Consider the following 13924-nt stretch of genomic DNA (forward strand, 5'->3'; position numbering starts at 1 on the left):
AAAAAAAAAAAAAAAAAAAAAAAAAAGGTGGCAGACGATCTGAGGCTCTCCCATCCCTGGCAAGCAGACCTCTGGTCCCTGGGCAGCTGTCGTTTTAGGATACCTGGGATTTGTCTGAACCCAATATGGTGAGACTCGCAGACCCAGAAATGACCATCAGGAAGGAAGAAGTTTATTTATTTATTTATTTATTTATTTATTTATTTATTTTTATTTTTTTTTTTGAGACGGAGTCTCGCTCTGTCGCCTAGGCTGGAGTGCAGTGGCCGGATCTCAGCTCACTGCAAGCTCCGCCTCCTGGGTTTACGCCATTCTCCTGCCTCAGCCTCCCGAGTAGCTGGGACTACAGGCGCTCGCCATCTCGCCCAGCTAGTTTTTTTTTGTATTTTTTAGTAGAGACGGGGTTTCACCGTGTTAGCCAGGATGGTCTCGATCTCCTGACCTCGTGATCCGCCCGTCTCGGCCTGGAAGGAAGAAGTTTATATTCACAGTCCTCTGGAAGCAGGAGGCAGGGCACACCACACAGGGACCACACGGGGAAGCACCAGGGTCGGTTGGGGGACAGGGGAAAATATGGACAGGAATCTTCATTGTGGTTTCCTGGGGAACAAATGGACCAGGCAGGGTGAGCAGGCTCAGGACGGGACCCTGAGGTGATGAGGGCAGCGGGACCACGGCCAGGAGTGTGACAGCCCCATAAAGGAGGCAACTGGGGGTCTGAGCTCTGCATTGGCTGCAGACCGTTTACTATTTCTAGAAACTGGCCAGCCCTGGGAGGGGCTATGCATCCATGCTCAGCAAAGCCCCAAGAGGTCAGAGCATCACAAATACGGAATAAAGGACATAATCAATGCAGCGGGTCTGTGGCAGGGCCACTGACTCATGTCTTGACCCGTCAGCTATTTCAGCGGCCACACGTGTTCCAGGAAGACTGTATTTATGACTGTCCACCTCTTATTCTATTTCATTTTGTTTCATTTTTTTCAGAGTCTTGCTCTGTCACGCAGGCTGGAGTGCAGTGGGGCAATCATGGCTCACCACAGCCTTGAACCCCAGGGCTCAAGCGATCTTCCCACCTCAGCCTCCCAGGTAGCTGGGACTCCTGGCACACACCAACATGCCTGCCTAATTTGTTGTTGTTGTTTTTTAAGAGACGAGATCTCACTGTGTTGCCCAGGCTGGTCTCTAACCTGGTGTCCCCTGGTCATGACCCCAACATGTGAAAACTTCAGTGTCTTCTAAATCATGAAAGGAAGATTTACATCTGTTCCCATAGATTTAGCATTACCAATAGTTTATTAAAATTCTTTTCATTCCGTATTTCCTTCCTTCCTTCCTTCCTTCCTTCCTTCCTTCCTTCCTTCCTTCCTTCCTTTCTTTTCTTTCTTTTTGCCATCAACTTGATTTTGGGAATTGGCATTGCTTTACATGCTATTTTTTTGTTTTGTTTTGGTTTTTTTTTTTTTTTGAGACAGGATCTTACTCTGTTACCCAGGCTGGAGTGCAGTGGCATGATCTCGGCTTACCACAACCTCTGCCTCCCGGGCTCAAGCAATTCTCCTGCCTCAGCCTCCTGAGTAGCTGGGATTACAGGTGTGCACCACCACCGCCAAGCTAATTTTTGTATTTTTAGTAGAGACAGGATTTCACCATGTTGGCCAGGCTGGTCTTGAACTCCTGACCTCAAATGATCCACCCCCCCCGACCCTTGGCCTCCCAAAGTGCTGGGATTACAGGTGTGAGCCACCGTGCCTGGCCAAATGCTGTTTTTAGTGACTTTTTCTTCTATGGACTATTGAGCTAGAGCAGAATTCATCTGATTTCAGTCAGGACCTCAGTCCACAAGCAACCATGTGTCAGCCGTGCCAGGATGCTGCTGGGCAAAGGATACATCTCGGGTTTTGCACCGTATTTGTACGTTTAGGTCATAATCGTCTGGGTGGAGTTGTTGGACAGAAATGGCAGGAAATGCCTGTCCTGGACCGTGTCGCCTTTGGTTCAGGATTCCTGTTTTTTTACATAGGTGTTGCTTTGTGAATTACATCATCAACTGCTTTGTCTCCTATAATAATAGGAATTGTTAGTCATGTATTATCATGACGTCAGAATGTTTCTGGCCACTGAACAAATGTCATCCTCGCTGTGCTGGGCCGTGGAAAGAATGAACAGCGACTGAGTATGTGTGCGATGTGCTGTCACACAGCTTAGTGGCTGATGTCTTAGTCGGCGAGAATTCTTGGCTCCTCTGGCAGAAAATCTCTAACACACACCCACTTGCACGTTAACAATCACCTTCAATTTACAGCTAAATTAAAAGTTGCTCAGAGGCCGGGTGCGGTGGCTTAAGCCTGTAATCCCAGCACTTTGGGAGGCCGAGGCGGGCGGATCACCTGAAGTCGGGAGTTCGAGACCAGCCTAACCAACGTGGAGAAACTCCGTCTCTACTAAAAATACAAAATTAGCCTGGTGTGGTGGTGGGGAGCCTGTAATCCCAGCCACTCGGGAGGCTGAGGCAGGAGAATCACTTGAACCTGGGAGGCAGAGGTTGTGGTGAGCCGAGATGGCGCCATTGCACTCCAGCCTGGGCAACAAGAGCAGAAATCTGTCTCAAAAAAAAAAAAAAAACGAAGAAGTTGCTCAGAATGCTGAATCCTCTCCCAGGAGAGCTGCTGTGAGTACATTTTCCACTAGGGCAAGCTCTGCCCACCCCATGGTTTATAACTCCATGTTCCCAAGAAAGAGACTTCCAGCTGTTCTCTTCCTGTAACATAGACAAACCAGTGGTATGCCAGTACCTAGGAGCCAGGAGGCCACTGGACAGATTAGATTTCTTTTTTTTTTTTTTTCTTTTTTCTTTTTTTCTTTTTTTTTTTTTTTCAGATGGAGTCTCACTGGTGTTGTCCAGGCTGGAGTGCAGTGGCATGATGTCGGGCTCACTGCAACCTCTGCCTCCCGGGTTTAAGTGATTCTCCTGCCTCAGCTTCCCGGGTAGCTGGAATTACAGTTGTTCCCCACCATGCCCAGCTAATTTTGTATTTTTAGTAGAGATGGGGTTTCATCATGTTGGCCAGGCTGGTCTCAAACTCCTGACCTCAGGTGATCCACCTGCCTCGGCCTTCCAAAGTGCTGAGATTACAGGCATGAGCCACTGCACCCAGCCTGACAGATCAGATTTCTATTTTTCTTCTCTCTTCTCTTCTCTTCTCCCCTCCTTTCTCCTCCCCTCCCCTCCCCTCTTCTCTTTTTTTTGAGACGGTCTCGCTCTGTCGCCCAGCCTAGAGTGCAGTGGTGCGATCATAGCTCACTGCAGCCTTGAACTGCTGGGCTCAAGCGATCCTACTGCCTCAGCCTCCCGAGTAGCTGGGACTACAGGTGTGCACCACTGTGCCCAGCTAATTTTTTATTTTGTGTAGAAACAGGGTCTTGCTATGTTTCCCAGGCTGGTTTTGAACTCCTGGCCTCAAACGATCCTTCCACCTCTACCTTCCAAAGTGCTAGGATTACAGGCATGAGCCACCACGCCCAGCCCAGATTTCTTTTTAATGCTACTCTTTGTCCTTATCTGGGCAGAGCTTGAAGATACAATTTTATAAAATGCAAGAATAAACTAGCCAAGTAGCCCATCTCAACTACACTTGTCAAGTAGGAGGGGAAAACTGAACCTAATGAATGATAGTTGAGCTTTATTTATTTTATTTTATTTTATTTTATTTTATTTTATTTTATTTTATTTTATTTTTGAGGCAGAGTCTCACTCTGTCGCCCAGGCTGGAGTGCAGTGGCACGATCTCCACTCACTGCAACCTCTGCCTCCCGGGTTCAAGCAATTCTCTGCCTCAGCCTCCCGAGTAGCTGGGATTACAGGCATCTGCCACCACACCCTTCTAATTTTTGTGGGTTTTTTTTGTTGTTTTTTGTTTTTTTAGTAGAGACGGGGTTTCACCATCTTGGTCAGGCTGGTCTTAAACTCCTGACCTTGTGATCCACCCACCTTGACCTCCCAAAGTGCTGAGATTACAGGCGTGAGCCACCGCGCCCGGCCATAGTTGAGCTTTATTAAGAGTTGCATCTTGGGAGGCCCAAAGCAGGAGGACCACTTGAAGCCAGGAGTTCAAGACCAGCCTGGGCAACATAGTGAGCCCCCCATCTCTCTACAAGAAAATATTTTAAAATTATACAGCACACCTATAATCCCAGCTCCTCAGGAGACTGAGGCAGAAGGATTGCTTGAGCCTAGGAGTTTAAGGCTGCAGTAAGCTGTGGTCGGCCACTGCACTCCAGCCTGAGCTAGAGTGAGACTGTCTCTAAAAATAATAATAATTAATTAATTAAAAGAGTTGCATCTTTCCATGAGTAGGTGAGCTTATCCGCGGGCACATGTATCCTATGATCTGAACCCTTAAATTAATGAACAGATGGGTGTAGACAACTGTTTGCAGCCCCTGTTGATGTTGGATTGGTTTATAATCACGGTGTGGAACAGAATCGGAGCCTCAGGTCCGCTTCGATGGTAGAATTCTATTCGAGTCCTGATGACCAGGGGCGGCTAAACACCGTGTCTTGCCATCTCTGAGTCTTAGAGTCACCCTAATATCTGATCTCAGATTAATTATCATCACGTGCGAGGTTTTGGCATGAAGTGCACCAGGCGCACAGTTTCATGATCTTAGACTATTTACAGCAAACTGAAACAGCTCACTTGGTTTTTACACCCTGCAAAGACCAAGGGAGAGCCTAGAGGGTTTTTTTTTTTTCCTGTTTTATTCTATCAAAGCAGCAAATACTGTGCAATTTCCACAGTAAATGGTCACAGTGGGGACCAATATCCTGCCCTCCAGACCCGCTGCTTCAGCCAATACAGCAAGGGAAGACGCAGCTCTGTTTTCTAGAAGGATCCCACCGAGGCATAAAAACGGCGCAGCCCAGCCTGGCACCGCGCCGGGTCCCGGAGCCCTGGGCGCGAACATGGGGAATGCTCACTCCAAAAGCGGGGACAGGCACGGCACGCTCCCCGGCCGCCCCGAGCTGTCTTTTTACGGCTCTTTCCCCAGGAAATGGAGCGAGAACGTCTTCTTGGATAACGAGCTGCTGACCTCCAAGATCCTGTCCGTGCTGCGGCCGCAGTCGGAGCGGGGCTTCCGCGCGGGCGACCTCCGCTACCCGACCCACTTTCTCAGCACCAACTCTGTCCTTGCCTCTGTCACAGCCTCGCTCAAGGAGAACCCCCGGGGCACCCTCCTGTCCGATGGCAGCCCGGCCCTGTCCAGGAATGTCGGTATGACGGTCTCTCAGAAAGGGGGTCCCCAGCCAACACCGAGCCCGGCTGGCCCTGGGACGCAACTCGGGTAAGCCGGAGTCCCCTCTCTGCCCTCGGGTGGGTGGCGTTACCCGGGGAGCTGTTGACAGCCTCCCCAGAGAGACCCGGACTTAGATCTGTGTGAATCCACACGGCAGCCCCTGTGCCAAGCAGAGAAATTCCCATTAACGCTTGCTTCCTGGATCCACGCCTTTTTGCAAAAACGATGTGTCCCGGGGTATATTCGATGTGACCCGGGGTGTACTCAACCCCTGGTGGAGCCAGTTTGCCTAGTGGCCTCAGGGGATCCTTGGACTCGCTCCTTAGGCCAGGCTCCTTACTCAAGGTGATGCTCAAAGTCCTGCTGGGTGTGTGTGGAGGTGGTGTCCCATTATCTGTGCCTTACCTCGTTTTATAGGACTTCAAAGTGGTTCCCTTGATAATGCCTGCAGCGGTGTCCGAGTACACAGTGATGCTAGAAGCTGATATGTTTGTGGTGGCTATTCCATGAGTTCGTGGGAAAGGGAATAGATTATCTTTTTCCTCTGAGTAAGGACTGCCCTCCCACCTTTGACCATGAAGCCATTTCCACTTAACTCCTGGTAGACAGGATCCTAGGGGCCCCAAGTGGGCTCCAGTGGTCTGTCAAGGACGCTGCAATCCACACCCCATTAGGATGTAACTAAACATTGAAGGAAGTTACTATGGAAGAAATCCTGATGTGACATTGACAGATAATCTCCCCCGCCCCTGCTTTTTTTTTTTCTATAGACAGAGTCTCACTCTGTCGCTTAGGCTGGAGTTCACTGGCACAATCTCAGCTCACTGCAACCTCCACCTCCCGGATTCAAGTGATTCGCCTGCCTCAGCCTCCCAAGTAGCTGGGATTACAGGCACCTGCCACCACGCCTGGCTAATTTTTGTATTTTTAGTAGAGACAGGGTTTTGCCATGTTGGGCAAGCTGGTCTCGAACTCCTGACCTCAGGTGATCTGCCTGACTTCGGCCTCCCGAAGTCTGGGATTACAGGCATGAGGCACCGCACCCGGCAAATCTCCCAATTTAAAAAAAATGATCTGTAGACAAAGTTGAGGCTTCTGTGAAAATCTGGAGAGTTCTCGGAGAGTATCGAATCGGATGTGCGTGTGTGTTTAATTCACTTTTCTAAAACAATTGTTTTCATTGTTTGCACCCAGACCACTCACAGGAGAGATGGATGAAGCCGATTCTGTGCTTTTAAAACTTAAGCAGACAGCTGATGATTCTCTGTCCCTCACAACTTCGAACGCCGAGTCCATTTTTGTAGAAGGTATGGTCATCTCCGCTCTCTCGCGGCTGCCACAGTCCCTGTCCCTCCTGGGAAGAGCTGGGGCCTGTGTCAGCACGTCCACGGGAGGGAATCAGGTGACATGGCTCTGGGCCCCCAGCAGCCGCCCCTCGCTCTTCCCTCAGATCCCTGCGCCGCCTCTCTGAGGAGTGAGATTGAGTCAGACGGCCACGAGTTCGAAGCCGAGTCCTGGAGTCTCGCCGTGGACCCGGCCTACGCCAAGAAGCAAAAGAGGGAGGTGGTGAAGAGACAAGATGTCCTTTACGGTGAGGAGTCCACAGCCCTGTGCCACCACGCCGGCCCTCCACTCTCTTCTCTGCTCCTTCCCTCCTCCCTCCCTTCCTTCCTTCCTTATCTTTGTCTTTCTCTCTTTCTTTCTCTCTTTCCCTCTTTTGTTCTTTCTCTCTTTATTTATTTATTTTTCTTTCTTGAGACAGAGTCTCTCTCTATTGCCCAGGCTGGAGTACAGTGGGACAATCAGAGCTCACCGCAGCCTCGACCTGGGCTCGAGCAATCCTCCCACCTCAGCCTCCCCAGTAGCTGGGACCACACCGCATCTGGCGAATTTTTTTATTTTCTGTAGAGACAGGGGTCTCACCATGTTGCCCAGGCTGGTCTCAATCTCCTGAGCTCAAGTGACCCGCCCATCTGGGCCTCCCAAAGTATTGGGATTATAGGCGTGAGCCACGGTGCCTGGCCTCCGTCTTTCTCTCTCCTCCCTTGGTGCAGCCCTTCCTCCCACGCCAGGGAAGAGACGATCGGAGAGGATTTTGTTAGAATACGTCCCTGTGGACGCATCTGGCTGAATGCCCAGATCCATCTTCTTCTTCCCTTGTTTTGTGCTGTCTTAGCCTGTATAGGCAGCTCTCATAGAACACCATACACAGGGTGGCTTAGAAGCCACAGAAGTTTATTGCTCACAGTTCTAGAGGCTGGGGCGTCTAAGATCAAGGCAGCGGCAGACTTAGTGTCCATGGAGGCCCCATTTCCTGGCTTCCTGATGGTGGCATCTGGCTATGTCCTCACAAGGTCTTCATGGTCTTTCTCAGGTCCTTTTTTTTTTTTTTTTTTTTTTTTGAGACAGGGTCTCACTCTGTCACCCAGGCTGGATGCAGTGATGCAATCTCAGCTCACTGCAACCTCCACCTCCCAGGTTTAAGCGATTGTCCTGCCTCAGCCTCCTGAGTAGCTGGGATGACAGTGCCTGCTACCATGCCCAGCTAATTTCTCTTTTTTTGAGATGGAGTCTCACTCTGTCGCCCAGGCCGGAGTACAGTGGTTCCATCTCGGCTCACTGCAACCTCCAACTCCCGGGTTCAAGCAATTCTCCTGCCTCAGCCTCCCGAGTAGCTGGAATTATAGGTGCCCACCACCATGCCTGGCTAATTTTTGTATTTTTAGTAGTGACAGTGTTTCACCATGTTGGCCAGGCTGGTCTCGAACTCCTGACCTCATGATCTGCCCACCTCAGCCTCCCAAAATGCTAGGATTACAGGCATCAGCCACCATGCCTGGCCATGCCCGGCTAATTTTTTTATTTTTTGGTAGAGACAGGGTTTCGCTGTGTTGGCCAGGCTGGTCTCCAACTCCTGACCTCAAGTGATCTGCTCACCTCGGCCTCCCAGAGTGCTGGGATTACAGGCGTGAGCCACCACCCCCAGTTCTCAAGTCCTTTTCCTAAGGGCACTAGTCCCACCATGAGGTTCTCTCCCCTTCTGACCTCATCACCTTCCAAGGGCCACACCTCCTGATACTATCACCTTGGGGGTTCGAATTTCAACATACGAATTTTGGGGGACGCAAACATCTTGTTCATTGCAGTCTAGGTCTGGTCAGGGACACACACAGATGTGACGTGTGAGTTTTGACAGCCACAGGAGTGTTCCTCAGAACACTCTTCTTCCTAAAAACAGACTTGATAGCTGGGCCTGGTGGTGCGCACCTGTAATCCCAGCTACTTGGGAGGCTGAGGCAGAAGAATTGCTTGAACCCAGGAGGTGGAGGTTGCAGTGAGCTGAGACTGCGCCACTGCACTCCAGCCTGGGTGACAGAGCAAGACTCCATCTCAAAAAAACACAAAAAACAAAAAAACAAAAACCACACGGACTTAAAATGTTGTCCGTTGGGTTGACACTGGGCACAAAACCCTCCTGTGATAGGAAGGTCCCAGGGCTGTCTCCTTCCCCTGCTCCTTTAGGCTGGGACCCCCTGCAGCACTCTAAACCCTGAATGCCCTGGAAGTAAGAAAGACCCCAAAGGCACAAGGCCTTAGGCAGAGAACTCTCAGAAGCCAGTTCAGTACGTGAAGGGCAGGCAGCACCCATGACTGCCCAGCAGGGCCGTGGAGCCAGCGTGGCTAAGTCCTGCTGTCCGTGTCCCTGCAGAGCTGATGCAGACAGAGGTGCACCACGTGCGGACTCTCAAGATCATGCTGAAGGTGTACTCCAGGGCCCTGCAGGAGGAGCTGCAGTTCAGCAGCAAGGCTATTGGCCGCCTCTTCCCATGTGCTGACGACCTGCTGGAGACGCACAGCCATTTCCTCGCTCGCCTCAAGGAGCGCCGCCAGGAGTCCCTGGAGGAGGGCAGCGACCGGAATTATGTCATCCAGAAAATCGGCGACCTCCTGGTTCAGCAGGTGGGTGCAGCCATGTTCATCTCAACAGTCTTCAAAGCCTCTGCCCTGTCTCTGTCTCTTTCTTCTTTTTTTCTGAGATAGCGTCTTGCTGTGCCACCCAGGCTGGAATGTAGTGGTGCAGTTACAGCTCAATGCAGCCTCAACCTCCCAGGCTCAGGTGATCCTCCCACCTCAGCCTCCCGAGTGGCAGGGACTGCAGCTGTGCACCACCATGCTCAGCTAATTTTTTATTTTTTGTAGAGATAGGGTGTCACTATATGGCCCAGGCTGGTCTTGAACTCCTGAGCTCAAGTGATCCTCCTGCCTCAGCCTTCCAAGTAGCCAGGACTCCAGGGAACACCACGCCTGGCTAATTTTTTATTTTTTGTAGAGATGGGGTCTCGCTTTGTTTCCCAGGCTGGTCTCAAATTCCTGGCCTCAAGCAATCCTCCCTCCTCGGCCTCCCAAAGTGCAGGGATCACAGGCATGAGCCATTGTGCTGGTCTGTTCCTTTGAATAATAAAACGAGAGTGGCTCCTGTTTGTTGAGTACCTGCTCCCCTGAGGACACACAGCTCTGGGCCCCTTATAGCGATGCCTGCAGTTCATATTCTAGAAACACAGAGGCCTAAATCAGCCAGTGTCCCTGGCTGAACACTATTCAGTGTTACATTCTTCTATGCTCGTTTGGTTGGTTGGTTTTTGTTTTTTGGTTCAAATCACTTATGCTTTCAACCATTCAAAATATGCCTATTGACTGAGTGCAGTGGCCCACACCTGTAATCCCAGCACTGTGGGAGGCCAAGCAGGTGAATTGCTCGAGCCTAGGAGTTCTGGACCAGCCTGGGCAACATAGCAAGACCCCGTGTCTACAAAACGTGAAAATAAATTAGCCAGCTGTGGTAGCGTATAGCTGTAGTCCCAGCTGCTCAGGAGGCTGAGGTGGGAGGATTGCTTGAGCATGGGAGGTCAAGGCTGCAGTGAGCTATGATCATGCCATTGCCCTCCAGCCTGGGCAACAGAGCAAGACCCGATATCGGGGGGGAGGGGGGAAGCAGGGAAGCATACCTATGGACCAGCACCATCCATGGTAGTGGTATTAACCCCAAATGACCACCCTAGGCCAAGATTTACCCAGGGGAGCTGTGCCCCTCGTGTGACCTCGAACTATTTGCTCAAAGCATCCTGGGCCAACTAATTAGAAGAACACTCCTTTTGCTTTTTATGTTTCTTTTTTTTTGAGATGAAGTCTCAGCCTATTGTCCAGGCTGGAGTGCAATGGTGTGATGTCGGCTCACTGCAACCTCCACCTCCCAGGTTTAAGCAATTCTCATGCCTCAGCCTCCCGAGTAGCTGGGATTACAGGTGCCCACCACCACACCTGGCTAATTTTTTTGTATTTTTAGTAGAGACAGGGTTTCACCATGTTGGCCAGGCTGGTCTCGAACTCTTGACCTCAAGTGATCCACCTGCCTAAGTCTCCCAAACTGCTGGGATTACATGTGTGAGCCACTGTGCCCGGCCTGCTTTTTATGTTTCTAACATCCTTTGGCTGACGTTTACTTTTTTTCTTGGCTCTCAGGAAGTTTTATAGCATCTGTGATGTAGCAAAGCCCCGAAGCAGGTTTTTTTATTTTACCTTTTTGACACCTTGTGATTAGACGCCCCAAACTGAAGCATTTCTCTGTTTGAGGACGTATTAGAAAGTGGAGCTGCAGCCGGGCGCTGTGGCTCACACCTGTAACCCCAACACTTTGGGAGGCTGAGGGGGGTGGATCGCTTGAGGTTATGAGTTCAAGGCCAGCCTGACCAACATGGTGAAACACTATCTCTACTAAAAAAAAAAAAAATTAAAAATTAGCCGGATGTGGTGGTGGCACCTGTAATCCCCAACTACTCAGGAGGCTGTGGCAGGAGAATCGCTCAAACCCGTGAGGCGGAGGTTGCAGTGAGCTGAGATCGCACCACTGCACTCCAGCCTGAGCCACAGAGCAAGATGCTGTCTCTAAAAAAGAAAAGGAAGAAAGAAAATGGAATTGTAAATAAATCTAATATTTATTTTAGCAGAGTCAGATGAATTAGATGAAAATATGCTTTGGCTGGCCGGGCACGGTGGCTCACACCTATAATCCCAGCGCTTTGGGAAGCCGAGGTGGGCAGATCAAGAGGTCAGGAGTTCGAGACCAGCCTGACCAACATGGTGAAACCTGGTCTCTACTAAAAATACAAAAATTAGCCGGGCATGGTGGTGCACACCTGTAATCTCAGCTACTCAGGAGGCTGAGGCAGGAGAATCACTTGACCCCAGAAGGTGGAGGTTGCAGTGAGCCAAGATCACGCCACTGCACCCCAGCCTGGACAACAGAGCGAGACTCCGTCTCAAAACAAATTATCCAGGCGTGGTGGCAGCACCTGATGATAGCTGGTGTAATCCCAGCTACTCAGGAGGCTACAGCAGGAGCATCGCTTGAACCCAGGAGGTGGAGGTTGCAGTAAGCTGAGATCGTGCCACTGCACTTCAGCCTGAGCCACAGAGCAAGATGCTGTCTCTAAAAAATAAATAAATAAATAAATAAATAAATAAATAAATAAATAAATAAAGTGGAATTGCAAATAAATTGATATTTATTTTAGCAGAGTCAGATGAATTAGATGAAAATATACTTTGGCAGTTTTCGTGTTTAATTGACATTTCCATTCTTTTGTCTATCAGTTTTCAGGTGAAAATGGGGAGAGAATGAAAGAAAAGTATGGTGTGTTTTGTAGTGGCCACAATGAAGCTGTTAGTCATTACAAGTTGCTGCTTCAGCAAAACAAGAAATTTCAAAACTTGATCAAGGTAAAAACAATTTTTTTTTTTTTAATCAAAAACTTATATTCTGGCCAGGCTCAGAGGCTTACGCCTGTAATCCCAGCACTTTGGGAGACCAAGGCGGGCGGATCACGAGGTCAGGAGATCGAGACCGTCCTGGCCAACATGGTGAAACCCCATCTCTATTAAAATACAAAAAATTAGCCGGGCGTGGTGGCACACATCTGTAATCCCAGCTACTTGAGAGGCTGAGGCAGAGGAATCGCTTAAACCTAGGAAGCGAAGGTTGCAGTGAGCCGAGATCACGCTACTGCGTTCCAGCCTGGTGACAGAGCAAGACTCCATCTCCAAAACAAAAAACAAAAAACTTATATTCTTCACTGTCGAGTTTTTCCACAGAATTGTAGAGTCTTGGGACTTGAGAATTATAAGGCATTTGTTATGTAGCAGTGATTTTCAAGGTTTGGTTTGGGTTTTAACCACAACTCCATTCAGAACACATCAGTGAAATCTTACGTAGAATCCTGAGATGTAAAATAAAGCAAGCCAGATGCAATGCCTCATGCCTGTAAATCCAGCACTTCTGGAGGCCAAGGCGGGAGGATCGCTTGAGGCCAGGAGTTTGAGACCTGCCTGGGCAACATAGCAAGATCCTGTCTCTACAAAAAATTTAAAAATTAGCCAGGCATGTTGGTGCACACCTGTAACCCTCGCTACTCCAGCAGCTAAGGAGGGAAAATCAGTTGAGCTTAGGAGTTTAAGACCAGCCTGGGCAACATAGCAAGATCCCATCTCTATTATATAAAATACATAAATATACACATACACATATTAACAAAATCAATCAAAGAAAGCATGTCTAGACTTTGTTCCTTGCCAGGCCACAGTGAGCCCTGAGAGATCCCTGCAGCCCTCAGCATGGGACCTGCTGACCATCACTGTGTCATCACTGTTTGGATGACACAAGGGATTGTTTGAAGGGGCTGCCCTGCCCCAGGAACTGGCCCTCCAGAGCAGGCCTATTTTGCCTTGGGGATGCTGTCTGTCTTAAGGAGGGTTATTCCAGCTGGGTGCGGTGGCTCACACCTGTAATCCCTGTAACTTTGGGAGGCCAAGGCGGGCAGATCACCTGAAGTCAGGAGTTTGATACCAGTCTACCCAATATGACAAAACCCCGTCTTTACTAAAACTACAAAAAATTAGCCAGGCGTGGTAATGCGTGCCCGTAATCCCACCTCCTTGGGAGGCTGAAGCAGGAGAATTGCTTGAACCCGGGAGGCAGAGGTTGCAGTGAGCCGAGATCGCACCATTGCACTCCAGCCTGGGGAACAAGAGCGAAACTCTGTCTCAAAAAAATACAAAATAAAAAAAGGAGGGTTACTCCAAGCCTTTGTCCCCTTGCTGGTCCGTGTTCACCCCCGGAGCCTGTAGATGGATCTTCCTGCCTCCTTTGTGTGAGTGTGGGTAGGTGCTCGAAGCCCAGCCAGAGTCAGCCAAGTCAAGGGAGACCCCACCTCCTGCATCCTAGAAACTGCACTTGGATGATGGCTAGTTGGTTCTATCAACATTCACCTCTTTAGAGGCCCTCACACCGCTGATTCCACACGAGCTGCATCACCTGTGGCCTGGCCGGGACTTGATTCTGCAGTGGCATTCTACGCCCAGTGGTCCAAAGTTAGGAGTGACATGCATTTAAACTTCATTGTGTTATAGGATAGGTGGGAAAGGGAGAGGATCGTTTTGGAGCCGCAGTTCCTCGAAGCCAGGAGGGGGATTCCAGTGAAGCCTCCGTCATGGACTCTTGCAAATCCCACAGCGGCTCTGGGCCTCTTCAGTGGCTCTTTGCAAGTGCTGGCATCCCTAAAACGTACACAAGA

The 13924-nt window shown here is 49.9% G+C and overlaps 1 protein-coding gene across 2 annotated transcripts in view; it reads left to right on the forward strand.

The window, feature by feature from the left end:
• ARHGEF18 (Rho/Rac guanine nucleotide exchange factor 18) overlaps positions 1-13924 on the forward strand; it is a 125297-nt gene that overhangs the window by 85711 nt on the left and 25662 nt on the right. For both annotated transcript variants that reach the window (XM_025367800.1, XM_025367801.1), the window contains 5 exons: positions 5207-5345; positions 6492-6604; positions 6748-6888; positions 9007-9257; positions 11949-12074. In XM_025367800.1, coding sequence (XP_025223585.1) covers positions 5207-5345; positions 6492-6604; positions 6748-6888; positions 9007-9257; positions 11949-12074 — 770 coding nt within the window. The remainder of the gene's footprint in view (positions 1-5206; positions 5346-6491; positions 6605-6747; positions 6889-9006; positions 9258-11948; positions 12075-13924) is intronic.

Source organism: Theropithecus gelada, chromosome 19 (assembly GCF_003255815.1).
Source record: "Theropithecus gelada isolate Dixy chromosome 19, Tgel_1.0, whole genome shotgun sequence".
Taxonomy (NCBI): Eukaryota; Metazoa; Chordata; class Mammalia; order Primates; family Cercopithecidae; genus Theropithecus; species Theropithecus gelada.